Consider the following 26,069-nt stretch of genomic DNA (forward strand, 5'->3'; position numbering starts at 1 on the left):
ATTTGCTGTTGTACATCAGTCTCTATTGAGTGACTAACAAATAGTCCAACTCCAGTCCCAGTGCGCATTTTACACATTTGATGAAAAGTTGTTCGACCGAGTGAACCCAAAATGAGAATACACGACGTGGGTTTATTTGCTGAGCAGTTGCTTCAAAAATAAATGTCATGTTCAGCGGTACACTGTGGGGCCTGCATATCAAATATTTCTTCTCCCCTAAGCTATTCCCTTTGAATCATCTGAGGTTAGAAGACACACTTTATCCTTTCATTCTTTTCAGATGTTTGGTGTTGCATAAGTCAGTGTTAGCTCAGAAAAGGGACGTTTTCCAGCGGGCTCATAAACTATTAAACAACATTAGCACTAATGGGAAAAATAATATTTGAATTAATAAAATCCTGAGCACACAGAGATGACAATGTTGTCTACAAAATAGATTCAATTTGACACAGCTCACTGAGCAGCACAGCATGCACAAATTCACTTTGCTTGTTTTTTTTACACTTGGGACAAATAAGCTGAAGTTAGTCTGCTTTGTCTGTTCTTTTTAGATATGTAATATGTATGATGCTGTTCTATTTGGGCTATGGTTTATGCATGTTAAGGGTCATAGGGCACAGGAGTATAAAGTGGCTTATAGCAGCTACTTTTATCCTTAGATGAGATGTAATTCTGGCAATTATTGGTTTACAGTGATGGACTGTCATTTATCTCTTATTTATCTCATAACATTTTTGTTTTGAGCTTGTGTGGTTGGATACTCTGACCAGTAACTTGTCTTGGTCGTGGTCTCCATTGAGGCCAGGCAACTACCATCTCTATGAACCTAAGCCGGTGGCAGACCCTCCACCTGAAAAGTTACATAGTGCACCTTTAAACACTACAGTTAGAACAAACACATTTTTCATATCTTAGATCTTGTGCATGACTTTGAAGCCGCCAAGCTCGAGCTGTTGCATAGCTGTGTGACTGATGGCTTTGTAATAAACAGAGATGAGAAGACCCCAGTGGTGCTCTGTCACTGTTACTCCTCTCTCTATCTCTCACTCTCTTCATCTCTACCCCCTCTCTGTTAGTCTCTCTTTCTCTTTCTCTCTCTCTGTTCTCCCTCTCCATCTCTATCCCCTTTACTCCATCTCTCTCTTTCTCTCTCTCTTTCTGCCCCCTTTCTTTCTGTCTCTTTCTCTCTCTGTCTCTCTTTCCCCCTTTCTACACTCTCTCTATCTACCCCACCCTCTCACTCTCTCTCCCAGTCTTATGTAAGAGCATGTGGCACAGCTTGGGGCCCGCTAATGACTTGAATTTGGCCCGAGGATCACTATGATGGTTTGATGGAACCCAATGGAAACTGCTGCAGAGCTGTGTAGTGAAGACAGAGGATGAGCCAGCAGCTGACATCTTGTTTTCTCAACATTCTTTTAGAGCTGGAACAAGTTTTTGGAAGATTTTACAAAGCTGCTTTGGGTTCCCATATGTTTCTGTGAGTGTTGACCACAAGGGCTTCACAAAATCCGCTTTTCAGTTTTGAAATCTAAAGAATGCGCTGTTTTGTAAAAATTAAGAGAAACCAAAAACATATTTTCTTAAATGTGCTTAAGATGAGTGCTTCATTACAACAGAGATGGCAGTTCAGATCACAGTAGGCAATATAACATAACGTCTTATTACAAGAGCAAATCGATTAATGTATGTTTTCTGGTATAAGGTCAGCCACTTGCTTGTTCCCATTGTGATGTTATTCCTTTGTCTAGAATGTTCCACAGTATGGCATTAAACCTACCTATCTCCATGGAGAAAAGTAGGCGAAGAATGGATGTTTCTGAGCAATCAAAACAAGTGTAAATGTAAAATAGTTTAATGCCATGCTCCATGTATACAATCAGGTTACAGAACCTGCAACCAAAATATACAGATGTAGATTATGTGTTGATGCTCTCTCTCAGTTAGCATTTTGTGTAACTGCTGATTTAATTAGACCTATACATAGGTTTTATAATGGATAAAGAATTGTTGCCAGAGCGATTAACAATTTAAAACAAAATAATATACTTGGGAATGGGAATGGGAAAAATGTCTCAAATAACAGGAAGCTGAAACCCATGAATATATCTATATATAAAAATAGCTTGGCAACAAATACATCATCTTGAAAAGCTATATTCTTTAACCCTATTCTCACACACTAACCTGTATATTTGTCACAACTTTAAATTATGTCAGGGGATCCATCACTTCATCTACCAATAGCTCTTTAAAATAACTGCTATTGGTCCCTCTGCACAAAGTAAAGGAAAAGCCATTTTTGCCTGAAGTGGATACACTTTGAAACATTGCAGCAGCTCACAATTGGGTAAAACTGATGAGAAGTCTGAGGCGCACAGGAGGAGAGGCAGGTCTGTGCTCAGCAGTGGGAGCCCTGATTTGGGAGTGGCAGAAGAAGACACGTTCATTAATGTCACTTCCATAGACAGACACCCAGGGACACGCTGACCTCCCCCTAAGGTGTTACTGATTACACTCTAGTCTACTATTCAGGTTAAGCCAATACGCTGCAGTAGGTGAGCTATAATCAGTCCCAGAGGGAAATCAGCAAAGATGTGGAGGAGATAATAGAACAGGTAGACTCTTCTTTGACATGCTTTCCTCCATAGCATCCACCACAGGCTGACTCCAGGTGGCTTATGCTAATGCTAATGCTTTACTACCATGTAATAATAGGGCTACAAGATTAATCGCCATCTTTGTAGTTTAGATCTGTAACAACATGCTATGAAATGTGATTCTTATTTGTCAGTTCAGCCTTTTTTGTCAGTTCTTCTGGATGCGTTTAAAATGTGAATTTTGGAAATTCGATATTTTTCCCTAGTTGTTCAGTTCTGCCATATAACCAGGAGAAATGCTCACTACGAATAGATATGATGTAAACTGGGATGAGACAAGATCCACAACATCTTATGAGATAAAACATCTGCAAGATTGTGAGCACAAATATATAATTATCTTGAGATATTTATACAGTGGGTCAGTGGTTAGAGCACTGGACTACCTCACTCACCTTTGCTTCATTTTCCTCAATTATAAATAGGACTTTGCAATATATACATTAATAAGCATGTCAAAATCTTATCTTATGTCACTCTTATAGATCTAGTTTTGTGGGAATTGTCTTGTTCCTTCTCTAATGTAGACTAATTCTTCCAACAGTACTTTTTTGACATATGTTAGATTAAGGTACACACACCAGGTAGGGCATCTCACTTAAAAACACACCACTCTAACAACTAAAACTGATTTGTTGTGAGGCTTTGGTAATACTCTTCTGTGCACATACATTTTTGGAATAATTGGCCAACACCACAAACACAAACAGCTTTTATATAGAGCCTTTTTAGTCCATTTTCCCTTTTTGCCTTTTGTGGCGTCCATCTGTATAGAGCACACGTTTCTTCTCTGCAGTAATGACGGCCTATTTTAAGACAGAAATGCATAATTAAACCAGACCTGGCAGAGGCAGAGCCCACCGCACGTGTGCATAAATAAAACCGTCTCTGTAGTCCGCTCATTCTATTAAAAATGTCCTTTCTATTTCCGGCTATATTTCTCCCTGTTCTTTCTAAATGGGTTTAGTAGGCCGCAACGTTTATCAAAAGCCACAAGCGTTGGTGTTTTAGGGTTTCTCTCCTGATTAATGGATTGTTTAGCTAACTTCCAGCTGCTGTGTAACCTGCACACCACAGGCTAATCCAAACATGCAGAGGCCAGAGTCATGCTGGGCTGTGAGAGTGGAGGCAGGTGAGCGGCACGCTAATGAGACCACTGTTGGCGCTAGCACACATCGGAACGCATCTATTCTTCAACACATAGGCATTTATGTAATTTTGTATGCACAGACAAACATATGTTGTTTAGAAAATGTATACAAGGTGATTTGAGGCCGCATTATATAAGCCACTGCTGGTGGTGAATACTGCTGCGGTTGTTGATTGGATAAAAGTGCATTCTTTCATATCTTTTGAATTGTATCCAGACTAAAATGTGTTAACTTTAAAGGGACCATATTCTCTGGTCGGTATTATGATGTTGTTTCCACATCAAAACATACATGGATTTGTGTTTTGTTTCATTCACACGTTTAACAAACACATCCTCAATATTTAGGTTGAGTTCTTTTGTCAACCTAAAGTCACTTGTGATGTCATGTGATAATACAGGAAGTGCTCCACTGTGTTTTTAAACTCCGTACACCTTCACTAGAATCATTTGGATAATTTCAGCCCTGGAATTGCCAATCTCTGCTGAACTTGAAAGTTTTGAGACTTTTTGATGAGGTGGCAACATTATAACATGGCTTAAAGCCATGTAATATGTGTAATATATGACACTATACTAGAATTGAAAAATTTTAGGAGTATCAAACTGCAATTTTTCTGACATATAGTACAAGAGCGATTGCATAGTGTAGTACCCTTGGCAATATATGCTTCAAACTCAAAGTGCACTTTTTAAACATCTCCGGGGAAGACTGAAATATAAACTGCCAAACTAAAAGAATCCCATTTGATAATATTTCTAGAGATCTAAAGCACACATGAGACCTGAACCAGATATTTTATTGTTTGAAAAGAAAATATATTTGCATTAGTGTTTGATTTTGATACTAAGGAATAGACTCAGTACTCAATACCGATTCCAATACCGCAATGATAATTAAAAACACTCTTTCTTTAGACATTAGAATGTGATTTTCAACATTAAATTGAAGTACTTTCTTTCATATTACCATGCGGTCTTATATCTATGTAATGCCTCAGTTGTCCAGGTAGATTCCATAGTGGTTCGTGGTCATATACCAGCCTATGTGGTTGTTCTGACATAGCTCAAGATCATTCTAAAGCTACCTGGGAAACATTCACTTCTGCCCTGTGAATGACTTTTTTTTAGTATTGATACCTGCTCAAATGAGTATCTAGTTTTGATATTTGTTTTAGTATAGATTAGTATATGATTTTTGATACTTTTGACAACACTAATTTGCATAAATAATTGCAGCCTTTAACATCTATAAGGTGGGAACTATATTGAAAACTTGCTGAGAAAAAAAAAGAAAAGAAATAAAATACAAATAACAAAAATAAACTTTCAAAAAGGGTAAAAGGCGATATTTCTGCACTTGTGTTTTTTCCAGTCCATTTACATTTTAGTACATTTTTGATAATTTGTCATGATGTCATAAGTATCGTTATTGGGGTAATGCAAAAAGTGTAATTTTTTTTGTTTATATGGCCCACCCATAACTAACCCCACAATGTTACCTTGTCTTTCTGTCTCTGCTCTGAGCACAGGATCTCCACAGAGCACTCTCCTAAGCTGCAGATCCGGAGCCACAGTTACCTGCGGGCGGTGAGTGAGGTTTCCATCAATAGGAGTCTGGACAGCTTGGACCCGGCAGGGCTGCTGGCCTCGCCCAAATTCCGCTCCAGAAACGAGAGCTACATGAGGGCCATGAGCACCATCAGCCAGGTCAGTGCAGAGCAGGCCTGTACCACAGCGCCTCCTGCATGCAGTTACATCAGGCCCCACAAGGAGGCGCAGAGGGGAGGAGACGCCTGTGTTTTGCTTTTGGAAGGCAAGAATCAGAAGTCAGGTCGCAACAAAATCTCATGGGTTCCAGCTTTCTTTTATAGGTGACATTTTGAGGAACGTTCACCATTCAAAAGATATAATATTTAGGTTTAACTGCGTATTGCTATGGTAACAGTTTTAATTTTCATCCTTCCAAAACCCATGGATAGGAAACCTAAACTCTTAATTAGCATAATGCCTTTCCGGGGCTCTGATGATTACAGACATTTTTGCATTGCCTAATTAAACAGGGCCATGCAGAACCATTTAGTACGTCTGCCAGCATATATTCTGGGACAAAATGAGTAGCTAAAAATATTGCATCAAAATGTTAAGCAAAAGAACGCATTCACAACACTTTATAAAACCTTGTATTGTAATTTAATATGCCACCAGTTAAGCTTTAGGCACAGGGAGATGATGGGTTAGGGTTGAATAAGGGAATCTTATATATAAAACGTATAGAAGAAAATGCTAGTGGTTGTAGGGTCAACTATGGAAGAAAAAAAATTGGAAAGAATAAGGAGGATAGAATTCTATATAGTAAAAGAAAAATAGTATTGGATTTGGATGTGATAGGACGGCTTCACTTACCTCCTTGCTTGGGGAAATAGGGATGTAGCCTCTTCTTTAAAAATACCATACCTTGCTCTGGCAGCCGAGTGACAGCCGACTGAGACCTGCCTTCAAGTGCTGATTTGATGTAGGCCCCGAGGAGATGGACAAAGTGGACCAGGAGGAACTGCTGGACGTGCTGTTTCACTCACTGTGTCATAGACAAGCTCAGAAGAAGACTGAGGGCCAAAGCTCTCTGATTCCAAGCTCGACAGAAAATATGTTCACTGATAAACTTAACACTCCACTAATCACATTTCTGAAAGGCACCGCTCTCTGTCTGTGAAGTTGCATTCCACTAATAGAGCCTCACTGAGAATATTTAACTGACAGGACTGATCTTTTATAACAGGTCATATTAAGTCTAATAAGTGGAATGGAACTTCAACAGATGCACTCAGACTATTGTGACTATCGTGAGTAGAGTAGATAACTAACTTTCACACCTCCTCTGCAGTCACCATGAGTTCCTAAAGTCATAGTATGCTCATGTAGTTTGTAGCACTTGTGCACAGCACTTGTTGTGTTTTCTTGAAACTGGTGTTTTAAGGTGATCCCTTCCCCTCTGCACTCTTTGAATGCTATTTTTAATACTCTGTAGTAGAGGTGTGGGACAAATGCATGCCAATAAAATGTGAATATTGCAGAAAGTTCAATTGACTTAAGTGAAGGAATTTTTCACTTGTCTTCACACTTCACTTGTCTCTTTTTTTGTTTAAAAAAAACAAAAAAACACTGGGTCAATCTGTCAAGAGCGGGGGGTTTCATAATGCACACACTATGGAACTTTCCTCACCTTATGACACAGATTTAGGCCTAGGGCAACTGTAGATACTAAAACAATCACCAGTTAAGTGGATAATGACGACAGTGTAGCTAGTCAAAGCATGTGAGCAAAATTATTATTATATTTTCCACTGCATTCTAATTTTAGTGGCATGTGTTGTCCTGTGTGTTAGTGTATGACTTGCACAAGTATACAGTCCATGTGTTGCTAAGCCTGCCCTGTCGCTCGCTCACTCTCACAGGTGAGTGAGGTGGAGGTGAATGGTCAGATCGAGGCCGTGTGTGAGTCGGTCTTTAGTGAGTTGGAGTCTCAGGCTGTGGATGCTCTGGACCTGCCAGTGCCCAGCTGTTTCCGAATGCGCAGCCACAGTTATGTCCGCGCCATAGAGAAGGGCTGCTCCCAGGAAGAGGCTGAAGAGAGTGCAGTACTGTTGGTGTCCAGCAGGGTTCCTAGCTCCCCTCCGCGCACCACCACCACTGTGAGGACCATCCAGAGCAGCACAGGTGAGTGGACTTATGCACTTAACTCCCAGCGACTTGAGCAGTGGTGAATATGTGTGCAGACTTATTATATTTTCATAAGTGTGGCTGGAAAAGATACATTATGGATTCTTCTGTGTCAAGTCGGTCAGTACTTTTTCCCATGTTAGAAGTACTTTTAGTAGTATTTAGTTGATTTAGTATAGCTTAACTGTGAAGTACAGTTGGGGTGTAGTCAATGTTTTTGTCTTGATGATATATATTTGGTGGAATTCCACACTCTTTGCCACAATATAGTAGTAGGAGTAGTAGGAGTAGTAGTAGTAGGAGTTCTAGGAGGAGGAAGAGTAGAAGTATTGGTGATAGTAGTAGTAGTAGTAGTAGCTGTACAAGCAAGGAAATATACTTGTTTATTTACTTCTGCTTCTGAGTTTTGCTAGTTTAACTCCTCATACTTACACTTGAGTTCAGTGGATAGTGAGTTGAAAAGAAATCTATTTGGCATCACACAAAAATCGTTTGATTCCAAATATCCTCTCTCTCTTCTCATTCTGTAAAAGACCTTGGTTTGCTGACCACTCTGTAATTTCACTTTCCCGACCTAAACCCTCTGCATTTTTATCCATCTGACCCAGTTTTCCCCAATACAACAATGAATGCACAACTGAGCTTATTCAGCCAGTAACGCTCTTATTTTAGCCCTTCACTTTGCCTTGTAGTCCTTCCCAGCGTTACTACATGCAGTTGTGATGCTTAGTGGTACTGGCATCCCTCTCTGACTACTTCTACTGCAAACACGACCCTCATTCGCTTACATAGTACTTTCTGAGTCACCACCGGGATGACGCACACTGCCTTTCCTTCTACACTCCTTGTAATTATACCAATTAAACAACAGCAATTCCCAATCATCACCGGGGATGCTACAGTCAGCTAATTAAGCCCATTTTTACTGCAAATTGGAAGAATGGCACAACTGGTTCGATCAATTCAAAGTTCTTAGCTCTGAGTCGGCACAAGCAGTCATTTAATGCTACTCTGGAATGGGATTTAATTGACTCCCTACTTTCCACACGTATTAAAAATAAGATTATAATAATAGGAAGCGGCAGTGCAGTATTTACTCATTATAGGGCTATTGACTGTAAGGCTAACAACACAATTAAACGTGGCAGAGGATCCAGCTGATGGTTCCATTGTGTGAGGCTACTTATTGATCCATAAAAGAGACAGATACGATCAAGGCACTGACAATCGGAGCCGTCTCCCCTGAGGTAGTGCAGGTAATGAAGCCCATCTATCAGGTTCAGTGTGTTTTGCAGGCTACAGTCGTGCGTAGTGAAGGTGCTGTTGTGTACAGTAGGTCTGGATTTGCATAAGAAAATGAAAGCAATTTGTACCAACTAAACGTCTGCAGTGCCGCTGAGGGACATGGCGCTGAATCAAGCTTCAGCGTTTTTTAAAAGTATGACAAAGGACTATGAAGTACTGGTGAAACTTTGAAGATAGTAGATGATAGGATTCTTAAAATAATTCATACAATATAAGTCTGTGACATCAATTGCAGGAAAGTTATGGGTTTTTATTTGTTTTATTATCCAATCAGAAATTAGAATCAGCTCCTCTTGTTAGGTTGCCAGATCCTATGACTAAAATCATATTTGCAATAAATCCATTGCGCTCTGTCTGATTTAGGGCTGCATAATTTTGAAAAAAATATCTAAGATGTGAGATTTTAGAGTAGAATCATCATGCTGTATTGTAACTAGTAGTACATATGACCCAGATAAGCGACTGTATTTTAACAATGCTTTTTTCTTAACCTTATTATAACTACATTTTCTGTAACCCCCTTTAAATTTCCCTTGATTAAAAGCTAATCTGGTCTCTGTATAATTAACATGTGCGTATTGTCAGTAGCTGCACCCTCACAGCCTCTCCACGGTGGTACGGTAATGGTCATGGTCATTCACATTGAGTTAGCACTTCTCACATGATGAATGGACATACAGCACACTATAGTTCTCCCTGATCCCACTGTACAATGCCTGTTTGCTATTTCCAAATGAGGTCAACTCCGTCTCTTTGGCCCTCACCTTTTTCTTATTCCCTTTCATAACCTGCTTGGTAGAGTGATGTATTATAAGGCATTTGATTAGTGCAGTTTTGCAGCAATGTATGGCTTACCCGAGATTACTGCCACAGATGAGCCATAGTGTCATTTGTCACCTCCTCAGATCTCCACCCACAGTCGTCAGTCAGTGTAATTAATTAGCTGCCTCTTCATCAGCTGTACCTGAGGGGAGGATGTGATGGAGGATGGATGGAAGAATAGAAAGAAGAGAAAATGGGGATTTACCACAAGCGCTGCTCACTACTGGGAGTTTTTCTAATTAACACTTTGCCTTATCCAACCCTCAGCCTTAGAGAGAGGGAGATCCCAAGTGGTATTTGACTGATAGCTCGCCTTCTTCTCAGAGAAAGCTGTTTTGTGCCTAGACAATGTAACAAGTATATTAATTCCGCAAGTGTATTTAAAGGTGCACAATGTAACTTTTCTGGTGGAGGGTCCTGTCACTTTCTTGTCTCCATGGAGATGTTATTGTGATCAACTGTATGGCATTGAACTATATTCATGGGGGAAAGCACGTGTTACAGTTCAGATCTGTGGAGAGGCATCCCTGCTCACAGTAAGAATGCAAACTTCTTAAACAGATGTGTAGCCTCATTTAGTGCAGCACCCCCTTGTGCTGGATTGAAGTTAATGCTGTTCTAAAGTGTTAGCTAACATTGAATTTCCTTTAGTGGAGAGTCATATGCTGGAGCTTTAAGTTCTCTTTTAATGCCAGTATTTGTTAAAAATATAGGCCTATAGTTCTTATTTGCACTATTTTGTCTAGTTTCAGAAATTTTTTAAAATATTATTCCTATCAGCCTTGTTCCATGTTCAATGAAATGAAAAAAATAACCCCAAAAAAAGTCAATAGCATCCATTATTATTCTAGAAGGTTCTAAATAAGTCATTTATGCAACATTAGTGGTAAAATTGGCTGCCAGTGTCTGCTCACCTCATTATCAAGGTTCTACATTTGAGCCGTTTGGGGACACAGGCTGAGGTATAATTTTCAATAATAAGCAAAATAGCCTAATTTTAACTGTTATATTTACACATCACATGTCAGCTCATTCCAAAAATAATTACCAGACTGCATCCAGTGTTTACACCAAAGCTTGTTTTTTCAGTCTGTATTTAGTTTCTAGTGTCTTTCTTTCTGTTAGGACAAATAAGAGGAGCTTGTAGCTGAGTCAATAGTCTGCAATGAAAGCAAACAGACTAAATGGGTGCTTTACGCTTTTAATCCATTGCACATGAAGTGAATCTGGGCTATCACATACTCAGAATGAAGATAAGCTGTTCTAAAGAAAAATGCATTCAAGTAGAACAAATATAGATCTTCACCAGTTTAAGAAAGCTCACATGTTACAAACTTTTTTTAATTATTATTTTCAACATAAAATTTGTGAAAACCATGGTCATTTATACAAGTTAGTGATAGTTGTTTATTTAGTTTATTTATTTTATTCAAAGGCCACAGAGACAAAGTGCAGGGCCCACGGGGGTTGTTGACTGGTGATCAATACAGTGAATAATTCAAATATGTACATTAAGGACAGGCTAGACAGCAAACACCTTTGTTCATGCTCAGATCCTCAATAAGACATACTATATATTTGATATTGACCTGTTAAAGTAGATTTTCAAAATCTTGCAGTAAAAGGTACAGCAGTACTTAAGCTAAAATGTGCCAAATCACCTGGAAGCCTGAGGGCCAAGAAAAATTGGCTTTTGGCTCCTGGGAAATAGGTTGGACATGCCAGCTTTAAGGGGGAAAAATAATTTTCTCCTTTATCTTTACTCATAAGATGCCGTGTTCGTTTTGACAGATTTCTCTGATTGGCTAATCTGTCTGTCAATCACACCCATCAGAACTCTGCCAGCGGAGAAACGGCTACATGCTGTAGGTCTGTGTTCAGTCTTAAAAAAGCATGTAGACTTGGCTGACCATGCAACAACACTGGAGTAACAGTCCATTTCCTTCAGTACTCCTGGTCTACCTCTGAGCAGAACCATGTATTTCATCATCCAGTGAGCACTTCACAGAATGTCTGCAGGATCCCAGAGTGCCAAGTTAAGATATTGTTGCGGTGAATATTGCATGACGCTTTTGAAGAACTGTTCAGTCACTGGTACTGGTCCCACTTATGCTTTCTGTTGCCACTTCTCCTTCCGGCACAGTGCCAATCACTTACACACACACACCCACGCACACTCACACACACACTCACACACATACACACACTACACAAGATCTATGAGCGATCCGTTTGCACACTGAGATGCCCGGTCCATTATTATTGATGATCTTCTGAGCCCTCAGAAATAGCTGTCCTTTGATGGTTCCCCTTTGAAAGCCAAGTGGTTGTCGCCTCGCCTCTCCTGCCAGATCAGAGTAACATGTACAGTATGAGAGACACAATTATGCATGCTCACTTTATTTCTTCAAACGCAGTGGGCATGGTTTTGGGTCAATTTCCGTCATGAATAAATAGTTCGGAAACTAAAACTAATTATTCCTCTTTTTTTAGATTTGGCATTTTCAGATTTTAAGATTTAAAGGTGGCGGGTCTACCACGTGCTTGTCTACATGCAGCTGTTATTATCTGGAATGTTCTATTTTATGCCATTAGATCTGTGCAGAGGTGACTCCATTCGCAGTAAGAATGCATGTGTTTTAAGGTATTTTTGAGCCATACAACCACCTGTCAATGGAAGTAAGTTTAATGCCATACTGTAAAACGTTCCACACAAAGCAATAACATCTGAACGGAGAAGGAAGTGTCTCCATTTTTTTCAGTTGTGTACCTCAAAAGCTGAATATTTTTGTAGGCAACACACATTTTGTACATATGCAAAAAAATAACAAGGACTTTTTGTGTGAGGTCAATTAACATAGTACACTACACCTCGTAATTAGAAAGATTGCTTCCCCGCTCCAGGAAAAGTGCCTGTTCTTTTCTTCTGACCTCTTGTCAATTATTTAGTTCCAGTTCCTCTCTATCTATTTTCCTGAGGTGTTGAGGGATTGGCTAAAACGCTTTCTTCATCGTGTTTATGTAATAGTTGGTAGACCCATGTTTAATTTAATGCTTGGGAGTTTCCGGTAGCCCCTGTTCTTTTGCTTAGTACAGCAGTTCATAAATACGTGTTTGAAAAATGCCTCTGTTTTGCTTTGCGGCTGGCCTTGTCAACAGCAAGAGGGATTTCACCCTAGCAACAAATGTGTAGCTCTGTGATGCTAACACGTCACTAAGACTGGGCCATATTATATCGCTAGTGATATTTTGTGATGTGGGGATGATATGAAATTTGAAATGCACTGCAGCTGATATGGATGTTTTTTTCTTTTCACAGAAGGGAGGCAGAGAGTGTAGCTAATTGTGGCTGCTAAAGACTAGAGATACTTAAGCACTGACTGTGTGGAGGCTCTGCAGAGGCTAAAACTCTAATAATGAAACAGATAAGGTGTGAGGAGTGGAAGCACAACTTATACCTACAACTTAAATACACCAAAACAAGCACAAGTATTATAAAAAAACTAAAAAAAAAACAAAACACACTGTTCGGCAGCTTTAGGTTACATCATCAATCAAGTTATTGCAAATGTTCTCTTATATGTTGTGATAAAAAATGTTTGGTTACATCGCTCTGTCCTATTCATTGCTATAACTTTTGTTGACATGGAATATTTAGGCAGCTGAAGAATAGATTGTCACAACACAAGTTCATCAGGTCCTTTGGGCAAATTATAGTCATCTAGAATCATCCTTATTTCTTATTATTCATTTTACAATTTATTAAAACATTTTAGTCATACATAGATTAATATGTACTGCGGTTTGCATATTCTAGTATTATTAGACAGCCAAAGCAAAGCAGAGGAGGATATAGTGCATCTACTACAGATGAGGGGTCAAACCTTGTACAACACTGCCCCCAGGGGTTCACTGCAGCACAGCGCTCCACTCTGCACCTTCCTACTGCAGAAGTGTGAGTGGGTGGATGAAGAGAAAACTACTTGACCTAATTATACCAATCTCTGATATTAAAGGCATGTGTTCAAGAGGCATTCTTTTTAAATGAAACGTTTGAAATTATTATTTCAATGGGCTTTCTTGGTTCTCTAATTTGACTTATATTGGATCTATTTACATTCATTCATATACATTCTTGCTGTGTATTTTGGTTTATAGTCTGTGCTCGAATGTTGAACGTAAAAGGATAATATCTCATTGGAATATACATATATAAGTCTTAAAAGAAGAAGTTATGTGTCCATACGTTGTGATAAAATGGAAATTTGGACATAGCCATAGAAAATTGGGATATGTACACACACATACAGACATGCTGCAGAGCACTGAATCAGAATATAACCATAACTCCAAATGTCCAAATCCACAGTCTACAGATCTATATATGATCATATTGAATTACAATTGAACAACTTTGTTTTGTTTTTAGTTAAATTGTGGCAGATTAGGCAGATGAGCTTTTGTCAAAGTGCATGTATGTCTTATGTTTATTGGAACGTTGCAAAAATATTCATTAAAACTTCAGCTTCCTTTACAGGAATAAGCTTCAATGTATTATATAGGCTTGCTACTTTTTGTCAAGCAGCCTAATTTGCAATTATTCCACCCTCAATATTGACCATTGTTTAAAGTTACCACGTGGCGTTTCAAAGTGGCCAATATTTTATAACGCGCCACGCAACGGGACAGTCCCATCTAGAGTCGAACGACTTGTGAAGTGTGCGCGGGGCGGGGGGCTGTGATCAAGGCGAGTCCACATCCTGACATTAGATCCAATATCGTCAGAGTGAACGGCGAAAAGACAAGGAGAGACGTGCGCCGTCAGACCGCGGGAATTGTCAATTCTTGTTTTTATGGCGATACTTGAGAGAGTGTCCAGCGCGCTGCTCGCCATGTGGGACTACTTGGTTCGCCTCTGTGAGTACCGCCACAGTTGTTCTTGTTTACGGCCAGAGCATGTCCGCGCATTGAGCGCAGAGGAGAGATCAAGATGTGAGAGATACCAACCGGAAACAGAGACGCGCGCTCTACAAAATACACTCCACAAACCAGTCATGAACCAAAAGAACGATACTGTGCACTAAAATGTAACCCAAAATGAGATGCTATAGAATAACCACGGCTAAGCCTTAGGTTGAGTGATAACCAAATAATTAGTTTTGACATTTACTAGTCTTTCATTTTACTTTTAAAGTCCTTACAAGGCATGAATGGCACACTTGACAGAAAATCAGCCCAACCCAGTATTTTTGCTTATTCATGCATCACAGGGGAGTTCAACAGTCCTTCTAGTATTTAGTGACCAAAATAAATCAATAGGCCCACCTATTATACAGCCTCTATTTGTCACTTAAAATAGTAGCTTACTATCATTTAAGTTGAATGTGATAATAAATCAAAATAAAGTGTAATAATAATAATATAGTAATTCTTCATTATTATTGAGCGAAAGCGTTAAAGTAGTGAATCTGTTCCCCTATAACTTGCCACGTACTGGGACTGGGGACTTTCTGAGTTCGCCTAATCACACACACACTTCTCATTCATGTCGGGCTGCTCTGTTGTGACAGTCTTCCAGCTCACAGTCTATTTCAGTGTCATGTCTCTGAAGGGGTCAGTGACAGGTGGGGCCCCATCCCACTGCGGGCGCCTGGCTCTGCATCCCAGCTCTAACCCTCTGTATGTGGGTCAGACATGAGAGCAGGCAGCCCATTCAACCAGAGTAACCACATAGGGCAGACGGGAGAGTTACTGGGTCCTTCTGGGGGTGGGAAGATCACTGGTGCCACTTAACAGTCCAGTATGTGCAAAGAGGGTGAGTGTGTGATAGACAGGGCCATAACACATCCCCAAGCAGCCATCTGTGTATGAGTCAGGCACTACACTTGAGTTGTTGCATGCCAGCGAGGCCTGTGTACCTACAGCTTTTCTATTTTTAAAGCCTAGAACTATCCAGATTACTAATGCCCTGCTATCTCCTATGTAAAGTACACTCAGATCCAGCCTGCCCAGAGCTGAGTCACTGTACTCCCCTTTGTGTGCTGAAATATAGAATTCATATTGATTATTATATCCGTGTTTCCTTTCAGCCTCAGACAGAAAAACACATGATTTTATAGTCGATTTATTTTGCCTTTATTTAAAACAAATAAAAGTGGATATCAGTATTAATTTCCAGAACATGAACAATATAGGCTTTAAACGATCACCATTTAACATAAAAACTAGTCAAATTTCTTTCTCCAAAGTCTGAATTCTGCTTCAAAACACATGCTTTTACTGAATGAATTGACTGTGGAAGACCCTAGCTGATCATTTACAATTACAAATGACTAAATCTCACTCTTGATTAAAATTGGATTCATTACACAGCCTATGGAGCTCAACAGTCCTGCTCATTTCAAAGTGTCTCCGGTTTCAAAAATAAAATTTCCATTCATTTTTCCCATAGACATTTCGAAAAATTCAAATATTAAAATCGTGGAGGCTAAACAGCTACGTGGTAACTAATATCAATAATATGTAATTTAAAACACATGGTTTAATAACTTTGCGATTTAAGTAAAATGCAATTATAGGTCTGGTGACATTAGTTGCCACAAAGCTGATTAGCCCTGTGCAAGCTGTCACACTTTGAATATATATTTTTGGAAAGTCTATGAGAAAAATAAATGGGAAATTTACTTCTGGGACCAGGGGCAGGAGGTCACTGATGAGCTCCATTGCACTTTCAACTCATCAATCTGTTAATCTTTTCCAATAATGTATTATTAATGACACTGCTTTTTAATGATTAAAAGAAATGTATCTTCTATCTATGTTTTATGATTGCATTGTATAGCCTAGTTACATATTTAGTTCCCACAGTCATGCTTCTTGATATTGTTGTTTAAATTTGAGACATGGGACAAGCTTATAATAAACAACTCTTTGGACCCTGACATATTCCTAAAAGTGAATTACATTGGCCAGTTTTTACAATTGACTTTATTTGAATCCAGCCTCCTCTTTAATATTCTGCTGTGGTCCTCTTCTTGTAATAGCTTTCGCCATCTTAAAATCATCACTGTTTTACCTAGGGCACCATTACTCTCCCTGGGGTGCTCAAATTGTTCCAGGCCATCAGAGTCTGTTCAAAATGCAGTGCTCAAATGTGCTTTCTCCAGGGAGCGGTTACACAAGCAGATGTGGCAGCTGTTTCAATATATTGACATTTAAGCCGATAGAGCGATAAAAGGTTTTTGCAAAATGGCAGTTCCCAACAGGCAAGGTCAGCATAAGGAGTATAAAGTAATGCAAGCAGTACAAGATAAATGCTTTGTAGATTCATATATAAATGTGTTTATTTTAGAGTGATTTCAGTTGTCCTTACAATGCATGAATAGGTTTATTACTCACTGGTGCTACTTGACCTGCCCCTTTTGGTCTCCCTCTGGACCGGACAGTCATTGTATTTGAGCTTCACTGATGACACACTCACATACGCTTAGGTTATGAGTTGTCTCTAGTTAATTTTGGAACAAGATCTGATGACAAACAAAAGACGTCTCCATAAGCCCCAATCTGTTAACATAAATTAATAATTGAAATGTTGTTCAAAGAAGAAAGAATAAAGAATAATTACATTTTTTTTATATTTGTATTGTTTATCACATCACTGTCTTTAGAATTTGGTGTTGAGATTTAGTCCAGAGCTTAACCATTGTCTTTTTTCTTCAGAACATTTTGCTAGTTTGTAGTACTAATAGCTTTCATGATATTAGCAATGCCAGCTGTTATGTGCTTCTTCCTGCGTAATTTATCCATTATTCATCCATTTATAAGTTAACATACACATTTTTCTGCATATGTTGTTGTAATTTAACTGCATTACTTTGAAACGAATTAAGTTGCTGTACTTCTCATTTTAAACCACTAGATGGAGCCAAACGCCAACCCTTTACGCCATAATTGCTTTCATATGTCTCAACCTCAGCAGTAGGTCCAGGATTTGGGGCAACGCTCTAAATTTATCCTGCTGATTACTGCCAGGCATTTTTAGACCTTGTGTTGAGAGCGCAGTGAAAGAGAAACAGGATGTATTCTGTCTCAGTGTGTGTGAGATATTGTAGCCTGCAGTCCTGACTGACATTCGTGCTTGATGTAAACGAGCGGATCAAATGATACCCTTTGAAGACGCAGTGCCGGAATGCGTCTCTGCGCTTTGTCTTTTACGCACGCACACGCACGCACGCACACACCTCTCTCTTCTGGATCCCGCCCTTGCTTTAATTACAGGGGGAGACATAAAGCTCTATGTCGGCCCGTGCATGCAAACTACACCTGTGTGTCATCGGATCAAAGCTACGGGCTAAAGCAGGAGTTATTATTCAAAGCGAGGATGTAATTTAAAGGTGCACTTAGTAACTTTCCTAATAGAAGGTCCGCCATCATGCTTGTCTCCATGTTTTTTTTATTGCTGTGCCTGAAGTGTTCCACAGTATGACATTAAAGTGAATAAATCCAAAATAGTCACGTTGAATGTCAAAGTAATAACATCCACATGGAGACACGCGGGTGACGGGCCCCTTCCAGAAAGCTGCATAGTGCTCCTTAAAAAAGTACCCGCGTGTTTTCTGTCTTAGTCGATTTCTCGCTCGTCCGTCTCTTTTTGCGCACACCTGTGTAATTTTGTCCCGCTACTTTGATTTGATGGTGCAAGGGGGGGTGGGGGTGTGTTTGACAGGAAGCGAAGGGCTGGGTCTAGGCATGCGGTGACACACTATACATGCGTGAGGAAGAAAAGCGGTGCCTCTATCCAGCGCTCGAAGCATGCGGGTGTGTGTGTGTTTGTGTGTGTGTTTGCGCCACCGAATGCGCATAGAGCTGTCAGATGTGATGTTTGAGTTGTGTGGGGTCTACAATCGTGTGCGCATGTGGGTAAACTGTGATTTGGCGATCCCCTCTCTTCCTGTAAGAGATAAATTCAAGCCACGTTGTTGTTGTGTGTGTCTGTGTGTGCGTGCGTGCGTTCGTGTGTGCGTCAGCCCGTAATTACTTCATTCTGTCACAACTGTCTGAGAATGCAAGCCAGTGGGAACTTGCACTGTCGCTATCCACTTGCATTGAAAAAAAAAAAAAAATAGAATCAGCATTTTGTTTTACATGAAGGCTGTTTGACATTAAATGAGAAAAAGATAGGGGTTCATGCGACTGTTACACGTTTTTATGAAGCCTCTCGAGTCTTACGTACTTCACCCCATCTCGCGAATTAACTTTGAGTGTCACGAACTGGCAAGAACATGAATCACTTTTGTCAGGAAGATGCAAGCGATGCAAGAATTTAAAAGTGGTTGCATTCTCAAAACTTTCACTAGGTGTCATCATAACCCCAGTAGCGTCTTTGGAAACATGCTGATGCACAAACGCCTACTGTCTCATCAAACTAATTATATAAGGCGCCGTTCTAAGCATCCAACGTGTTCACTCGCTCAAATTGTGCGCATCACCCCACCTGCAGGCACACGTTTAATATTTTTACTGTAGCCTAATTGTTACGGAATGGTATCAATCACCTGTATTTACCGTGCATTTGAATTGAGGGTTGAATTAGCTGAGATTTCCTGCCCGTGCATGCTCTAATCCACAATAACAGTCAATAGGATCTATGCGTAGGATTTAAGGCTCTAGTCAGCGGTTGCTATGTGTTTACTGTATGTTTACCCATGACTAAATTGGTCCCAGCTTGATCTTGGGGGCTGCTTTGATTACGGCCATTTATGGAGGAAGGAGCAACATTTGGAAATCTTTTGACACAGGAAGCCGAGGCATCAGAATGTCATTGAGGAGACAAGAGAGGGGGAAATTTTAGAAGGGCTTAGGGAGGAGCTGACAGGAACACAGCAAACACAAAGAATGGCTGCGGCACTACTCCCCTGCTGTCTCTACTGCATGTACCTCCGCAGCAAAACACCCAAGCTTTTCATAGATGATCTTCTCTGGATATGTTCAAACTGATGCCCCGTTACAGTGTGGGTGGACAGTGGGCAGCTCTGTCAGATAGGCTGTCCCACTTGTCTGCTTCCTCATTGTGTTTTGGCACTGGAGAGAGCGAACAGAAGAAAATCCCCTAAAGGATTTCCTCACTGTTGACTATAGATGATCCTGGCGGCTCCTGCATGCTGATGCTGGGCAGGGCCGGGCCGTAAAGCAAAGCCCGGGGGGAATGAAAAACATGAAAGGAGTTTTAAGGACAGTTTTCCCAGATTGGAAAATAAGTCCGGAAATTTGAGTGTATGATGTGCATTCTTGGAATGGAAATGTGAGATTTTGACAGGTTGCTTTCACTGCACACGGGGGAGTAACTTTTCCTTCAACTTTGGAATGGTGCATAGCTGTAAGTGGGTGGTTTGGGCTGTACAGTGTGGGAGGCCAGGCCCCGTTGCAAATTAAAGACTTCTTTCTCTGTGAAAGTCCCTGCTGCTCTAATGTGTGTGTGTGCTCGCGCTCCAGACTGTATGTGTGTGTGTGTGTGTGTGTGTGTGCGTGCCCGGGACCAGACCTCCCCTCCCACTTTTTTAAACCAGTCATTAAAAATAAGCCACAACTCACCCCCTAGTCCACACTGAGAGACAGCAAGCACCAGAGAAAGAATGCATCTCCTCTTTCTAACCTCTTTTCTTTGAGCGTTGCTGCTTCACTAACCAAGTAAAACGGAAGGCAAAGGGAGGAGGAGGATTGTGTTCAAGAGGACTGATTCCACTCAGAAGGCTTTGGCGACCGACCCCTCCCCCTGTTAAAGAGTAGCAGGAGTTTTTCTCTGTGTCCAGGAGGGGTGCGAGAGAAAGAGATGAATGGGGAAAGGAATGCTGGAGACAAACGAGAGCTCTGCAGGAGAGTGGGAATGCTGCAGAGCCCATTGTTCCTCCCCCTGTTAAGAATCTGCCCTGAGTGGATGTAAACATACGGGAAGAAGACAGGGAAGAAGAGTGGTGCAAAAAGTCACACCTGAGGAACGCATTTTTGTGGCACAATTTTATGGTGGGGTTGTCCAAAAAAGCTGCTTGTAGCAAGTTTTGAAGCACAAATAGCTGATGCTACTATTACTACAACACTACATCGACTACTACATATCAACATTCTTAACAGCTTTTGTGGTTAACTGGTACACACACTAAAAAACTAATATACCCCAACATCCATAACATTACAGTTAATTTGTAAAAGGTAATGACAAAATGATGTAAACCTATAGTAAAAACAAATCACTGCAAACTTGTCACTGTATCTATCCTAACAGTGAGACTTTCAAATTTCCACTAGTCATTTTGTAAATTTTAGCTAACCATTTTTGTGCTCTGTTCCATGTGTGTTTTGCATTGAGTAGGCCATACCCAAATGCTTACATAGTGCCTATAGCTAGCTGCCATCTCATCTTTCCCCCCGCCCTCCTCCGCCAACAGGATGTATAGGGTCACGGGGTCAGGACTTGAAACCACAAAAGACAGTGTACGTCAGTGTAGCCCAGTTCTTGTTCCAAATCCCCCCAAAACCCACTCCTGGACCCTCCTACATTTATGTCTCTCTTTTTCATTTGCCTCTGTTTTTGCCTTAACATTTACCGCCCCCTCTCCCCTCACCGGTGTAGGGTAGAACAGAATAGGCCTGACGTTTGGTTTTTCAAGGCACAGATGTCTTAAGCAGCTCTGGTTTAAGCCCTGCCAGTGTCTCCTTTTCCCTCCATGTGCAAGTGGTCAGGACAAAGAACGTCAAACAGGCAAAATGGGGAAGGAATGTGAGTAAGGAGGGGGAAAAACTCGAACTGAGAAGCACTCAAGCTCAGTGTTTTAAGACATTCCTGGAAGTGTAACCAAAGTGCTTGTAAAAAGTGCAAGCTAATTCTATTTTTTAGTGTCACATCACTACATCACTTCATCACATATTTTTAGAGGCAGTGGCATTTAAGGAGCAGAGTGGTGAACTCTTGACGACATTCTGTTGCTTTTATATGTAAATAGCAGCATGCAGTGATCCCTCATGTCAGGACGTCACTGGGGTATTGTGTGTTGGTTTTATTGGTTGGCCATGTTTTGGAGAAATGTCCTGTCATTGTTAATAGTTGTGGTCAGAGTATTTCTCTCGTGCACTCAGTTTTGACCTCAGTAACAAAAAGTTCTGTGACAGTGTGTCCTGTTTTATCAGGAAACAACTGTGGGGGAGCAGAGAGGCAAGTGGAGATAGTGCGGTGGCAACAGCGCTGCGCTGTTACTGTGGATATTTATACTGATTAAGCATTGGTCTAGGTGGTCATTTTGCAACTTGTTAAGCCATGATAAAACTCTAACTTAGGTAATTAAATATTGTGGTAGTCACCCGTGAATCAGAGTGACAGTTGAATATAATGAGAGTGGTGTGCTGTGATTGTGTGCTCTGGTATGCTAGGGCCTGTTCCATGGCCCATGTTGTCAGGGTTGACACATGCGATGTGTCACTCACTCACAGGGCCAGTCTGCTCCTACAGCAGCAATCAGCCGCTAAGCAATGTTGTGGGAAACGAGTGCAGTGAAAGCATGCGTGAGATGTGTGGGCGTGTTAGCTTTAGCATTAGTGCTAATGCTCAGGTTTATGCCCCACAAAGCAGCAGGAATGTACAGGAACTGAAGGAAAGAGCCAGGCAAACTGCTCCTCACTCATCTGTCCAGCTCTGTTCCCCTCTATCTCCTCCCTCTGTCTTTCCTGAGCTTGTGTCGGGTGACAGTGCTCTGTTTTAACCCCCGCAGGCAACCACTTTGGCACAAACAAAAGAATGATGAGTCTTCTCTGGTGGTGGTGGACCTGTCAGAGGAAAGCTCTGCCAAAAAGCACAGGAGAACAATAGATGCAGCCTGCAGCCCACCAAGGCAGCTCTAATGAATGAGCCCCATGTATAAATCCTTAGATTAGATTAGACTGGCTGCGGCACTTTAATATGATGTGTTATTATCGCTTCTGTGTGTTTGCAGATCAGACAGATCTAGAATTATGTATGAACATACAGTTAAATCAGTAGGCTATCTTTCGGTTTCCCTCAAACAACTAATCTTTACGCAGCAGAGCACCTGATGATTTTCCAACAAAGGAAAGTATCCCAGTCTGTGTTGGTTCAGCCTCATGCATGCCTCTCCATGTCTGTCACTGATTGACAGAACGAGTGGAGCGTCACGCCATAAAAGTGGAATGCAGGTAACCAGGCAGTCTATTTGAACTTGGAACAGGAAAGTGGGTTAAGTGAAGTGAATGTATTGCCTAACAGAGAGCAGCTGCCTGCCAGATTAAGCAGCGGCTGACAGTTGTAAACAGTCTCTTATCTAGTGATTCAGGAGACACAGGCCCATGAGTGCACTCACCCTGTGTTGACATGCTTTCTGTCAAAGAGGCCGTGCTCTACTCTGCTGAGTGTGTTCGTCTAAGGACACATTTCACTATGTTCTGCTCAAATTCTGGTGACAGGTTTTTATAATTATATTAGGGTACTGAGCCAACTCTTTCACACAGGCTATATATACACCCTTTTAAAGGGCACTAACTAGCCTCCCTTCCTCACACACACAGGAGCTATTGTGTCTGAGGAGTCCAGGCATCTGGAGAGCAGAAACCCCCTGGGCTGACCCCTGACCTCTGCTGGCTAAGAGCTGCAGACAGACATGGGGCTCTGTTGGAGACTTCAGGTGACTCAGAGCACTCTGAACATTCAAAGCACTATTGTATATGATATGAGCACAGCTTGTTGTGGCTAAAACAAGTGAGTAGTGACTGTGTCAGTATCAGTGTCTTTATTATGGCCAGTGGAGATAGTGTTGTTTTCCCCAAAGTCAACAGTTGTTCACTCCTGCTTGTTATTTGACTGTCACGTTGAGTCGTTTGGGATGTTCCTTGTTTATGTGCATTGTTTTCTCAACAGCAGTGTAACGTCACACGGTGTGAACGTTTCACTTTATTGTCATCTCATGGCACTGTCCCAGAAAAAAGGTGACAACAGTAGTGCAGGCAAACTGGTTTGGAGAGTTTAGTGTTCATCCACACAATGGCAGCGCTTCAGGGGAAGAGACATCACATATTCATTTACTGTGTGTGCTGTGTAATTGTCATCCACACTTGTATCCGGATGTTTGGGCCTTATTGTGTGCTGGTGTGCAGCTGCACTGTACTCTTTTCAAGGTAAACAAATGGCCAACAGAAGCTCTCTGCTGGTGAAGCGCCAAGCCTGCACAAACTTCGTGTTTTTGTGCGTTGTCATGGTGACAGTATCACAAAGGACTCCAACTGTGTGTGTGAGTGAGCGGGCAGACGGGGCTACTCTGTGCTCCCTCTCCTTTGGCTCAGCCTCATCCCAAACACAGCACTGGGCTCAGCTGTCAGAGCTCCATGCCCCTCCCCTCTATGCTCAGGTTTGTTTGGACACTGCTGAACGTGCCCTTGGCCCCCGCGCGGGGGAGCCCGCTGGCCCTCTCTAAGTCCGAGCGTCTGCTCTTTGAAGTGGCCTATCACACAGACACACAGATCTGAGATTAGAAGGCAGCTGCCTGCCTTCAGTCTGTCTAGGATATGGACATGTGATTAAATAAAGGAAACAGAATACACCTATGCAGGCTCACTCACAAATAGAACACACATTGAGCAGGGATGTAGGGAGCAGCAGGTCTGTTTTGGTTTGAAAGGCTGAAGAAATGAATGAGACTGTCTTGGGGGAGGGCACAGGCCTTTCTTTGATTTTATCAGCCCCAGAGGTCGGGGGAGTGCTCAGTCAGAGGAACGGCTATTCACACCAACCTGTCAGCATGGGGCTCTAGGGTTTGTCAAAAGGGGGATTTGGCCACCACACTTTTATTATTCACATTGACAGTCTTTTCCTACATACCTCCATATAGAAGCATACTTCCATCTCAGTCTGGTGGCACAAACTATTTTATAACTTTGTTCTTAGTGATTACTTAGGCCTGTCTTAAGTGTGGTCACACTGAACAGCTCCTCTCATTGCTCCTGAACAGGCTGAAGATGAATCTGCGTCACATTCTTGCTTCTGTCAAACACTGCGTCCTTGACTGTCTGTGTGTGGGAGGTCTGAGGTGTCTCACGCTGCCATGTGAGCTCCTGCTTTTATTACTTCTCTATGGATACAAAGAAACACATATTCCAATCCCTCTGAAATGAGTCAGATATGATTGTTAAAATGTTAAGTTTGGTGATGGCAAACAATGAGAGTGAGATGGGCTGGGTGACTGTCAGCAGCTGCCTGATTGATGCAGCACATATCAGTGGCAGGAAGTCTGTGGTGTGCATTGATGTGGAGAGGTGGGATCATGGCGCTGGCTTGTGTCAATGTTATTTGCGTGACCCTTTGCCTGCCTGTGTGTGCCTGTGAGTGCGTATAGGCATGTTCGGACTCCTGATGTGTTTACTTAACCTGTCTCAGCATTCATTCCGCAGTACTTCTCAATGACAGCTAGGTGGGACCCGGCTTGGCGTCTCTCATTTCATATGTAGCTTTATTGAACGGATGAAAACCCTGTGTTCTGGGACTTGGGGGAGTGCGCACACAGACACACACAGACACACACAGTCTCTGGTTGTGGTGCACATACACACTTGGTGACTTTTAGATGACTTCGGGGGATAGAAGCCTTGAAAGGGCTGACATTGGATCCTTTGAACCTCCACAACTGATAGGCCAGGACCTCGCCCTCTCTCCCACTCTTTAATGTGTGTGTGTTCCTCTGGCTCTGTACTCTGTAACCTTTTAAGGCCCTTTTTTCATTTTAATGTTTCTGTTTGGAGGTTATAACAGCAAATCATCTGGCCTCTAGTGTGCAGTGTAAATTCTGATGCATCATTTCTCTATTTACCAGTAATGAGCTGAGTGATATGACCATAATTGTGATATCATTGTTTGTTGTCTACTTTTCCCCACCCACCCTTCCTATTGGTCATCTGCTGTCATGCACTGGGTGATTGACAGGCTATTTGACCAATTACAATAAAGTTAGAATTATGTAAGCTTTAGGTAACCTTAAGTACTTTTAATGCTATATAAATCCACAAGCATTGTAATAAAACTATAAAGCTAGATAGGAATCATATAGTCCACCTTTAGAACTTGCACTATCAATACAATGTTTTAGATGGATAAATATATAAATAAACACTGTACTTTCTAACATCCAAACTTGAGACGGTTGGCATCTTCATCCGAACATTCTGAAAATCTATAGATCTATACGGCTTATATTTTAAAAAGTGAATTTCAGGCTTGTTCCTTTAATTGGGCACAGTTCCCTGGATTTACAGTATTTTATAATGACTATTGCAGTTGCAGGAAGCACTCCACCATTTTTTCTCAGCCTTTCATGTGGCTCTTCTTACCATCGTTAAACACTGTGATCTCATCTCTTAGACAT

General features: G+C 41.2%; 1 protein-coding gene across 3 annotated transcripts in view; it reads left to right on the forward strand.

Moving 5' to 3' along the window:
* Positions 1–26,069, forward strand: part of dlgap1b (discs, large (Drosophila) homolog-associated protein 1b) — a 105,924-nt gene that overhangs the window by 66,165 nt on the left and 13,690 nt on the right. For all 3 annotated transcript variants that reach the window (XM_033985687.2, XM_055229931.1, XM_055229932.1), the window contains exons 5-6: positions 5,343–5,520; positions 7,266–7,527. In XM_033985687.2, the coding sequence (XP_033841578.1) occupies positions 5,343–5,520; positions 7,266–7,527 (440 nt within the window). The remainder of the gene's footprint in view (positions 1–5,342; positions 5,521–7,265; positions 7,528–26,069) is intronic.

This window comes from Periophthalmus magnuspinnatus, chromosome 20 (assembly GCF_009829125.3).
Source record: "Periophthalmus magnuspinnatus isolate fPerMag1 chromosome 20, fPerMag1.2.pri, whole genome shotgun sequence".
Classification (NCBI taxonomy): Eukaryota; Metazoa; Chordata; class Actinopteri; order Gobiiformes; family Gobiidae; genus Periophthalmus; species Periophthalmus magnuspinnatus.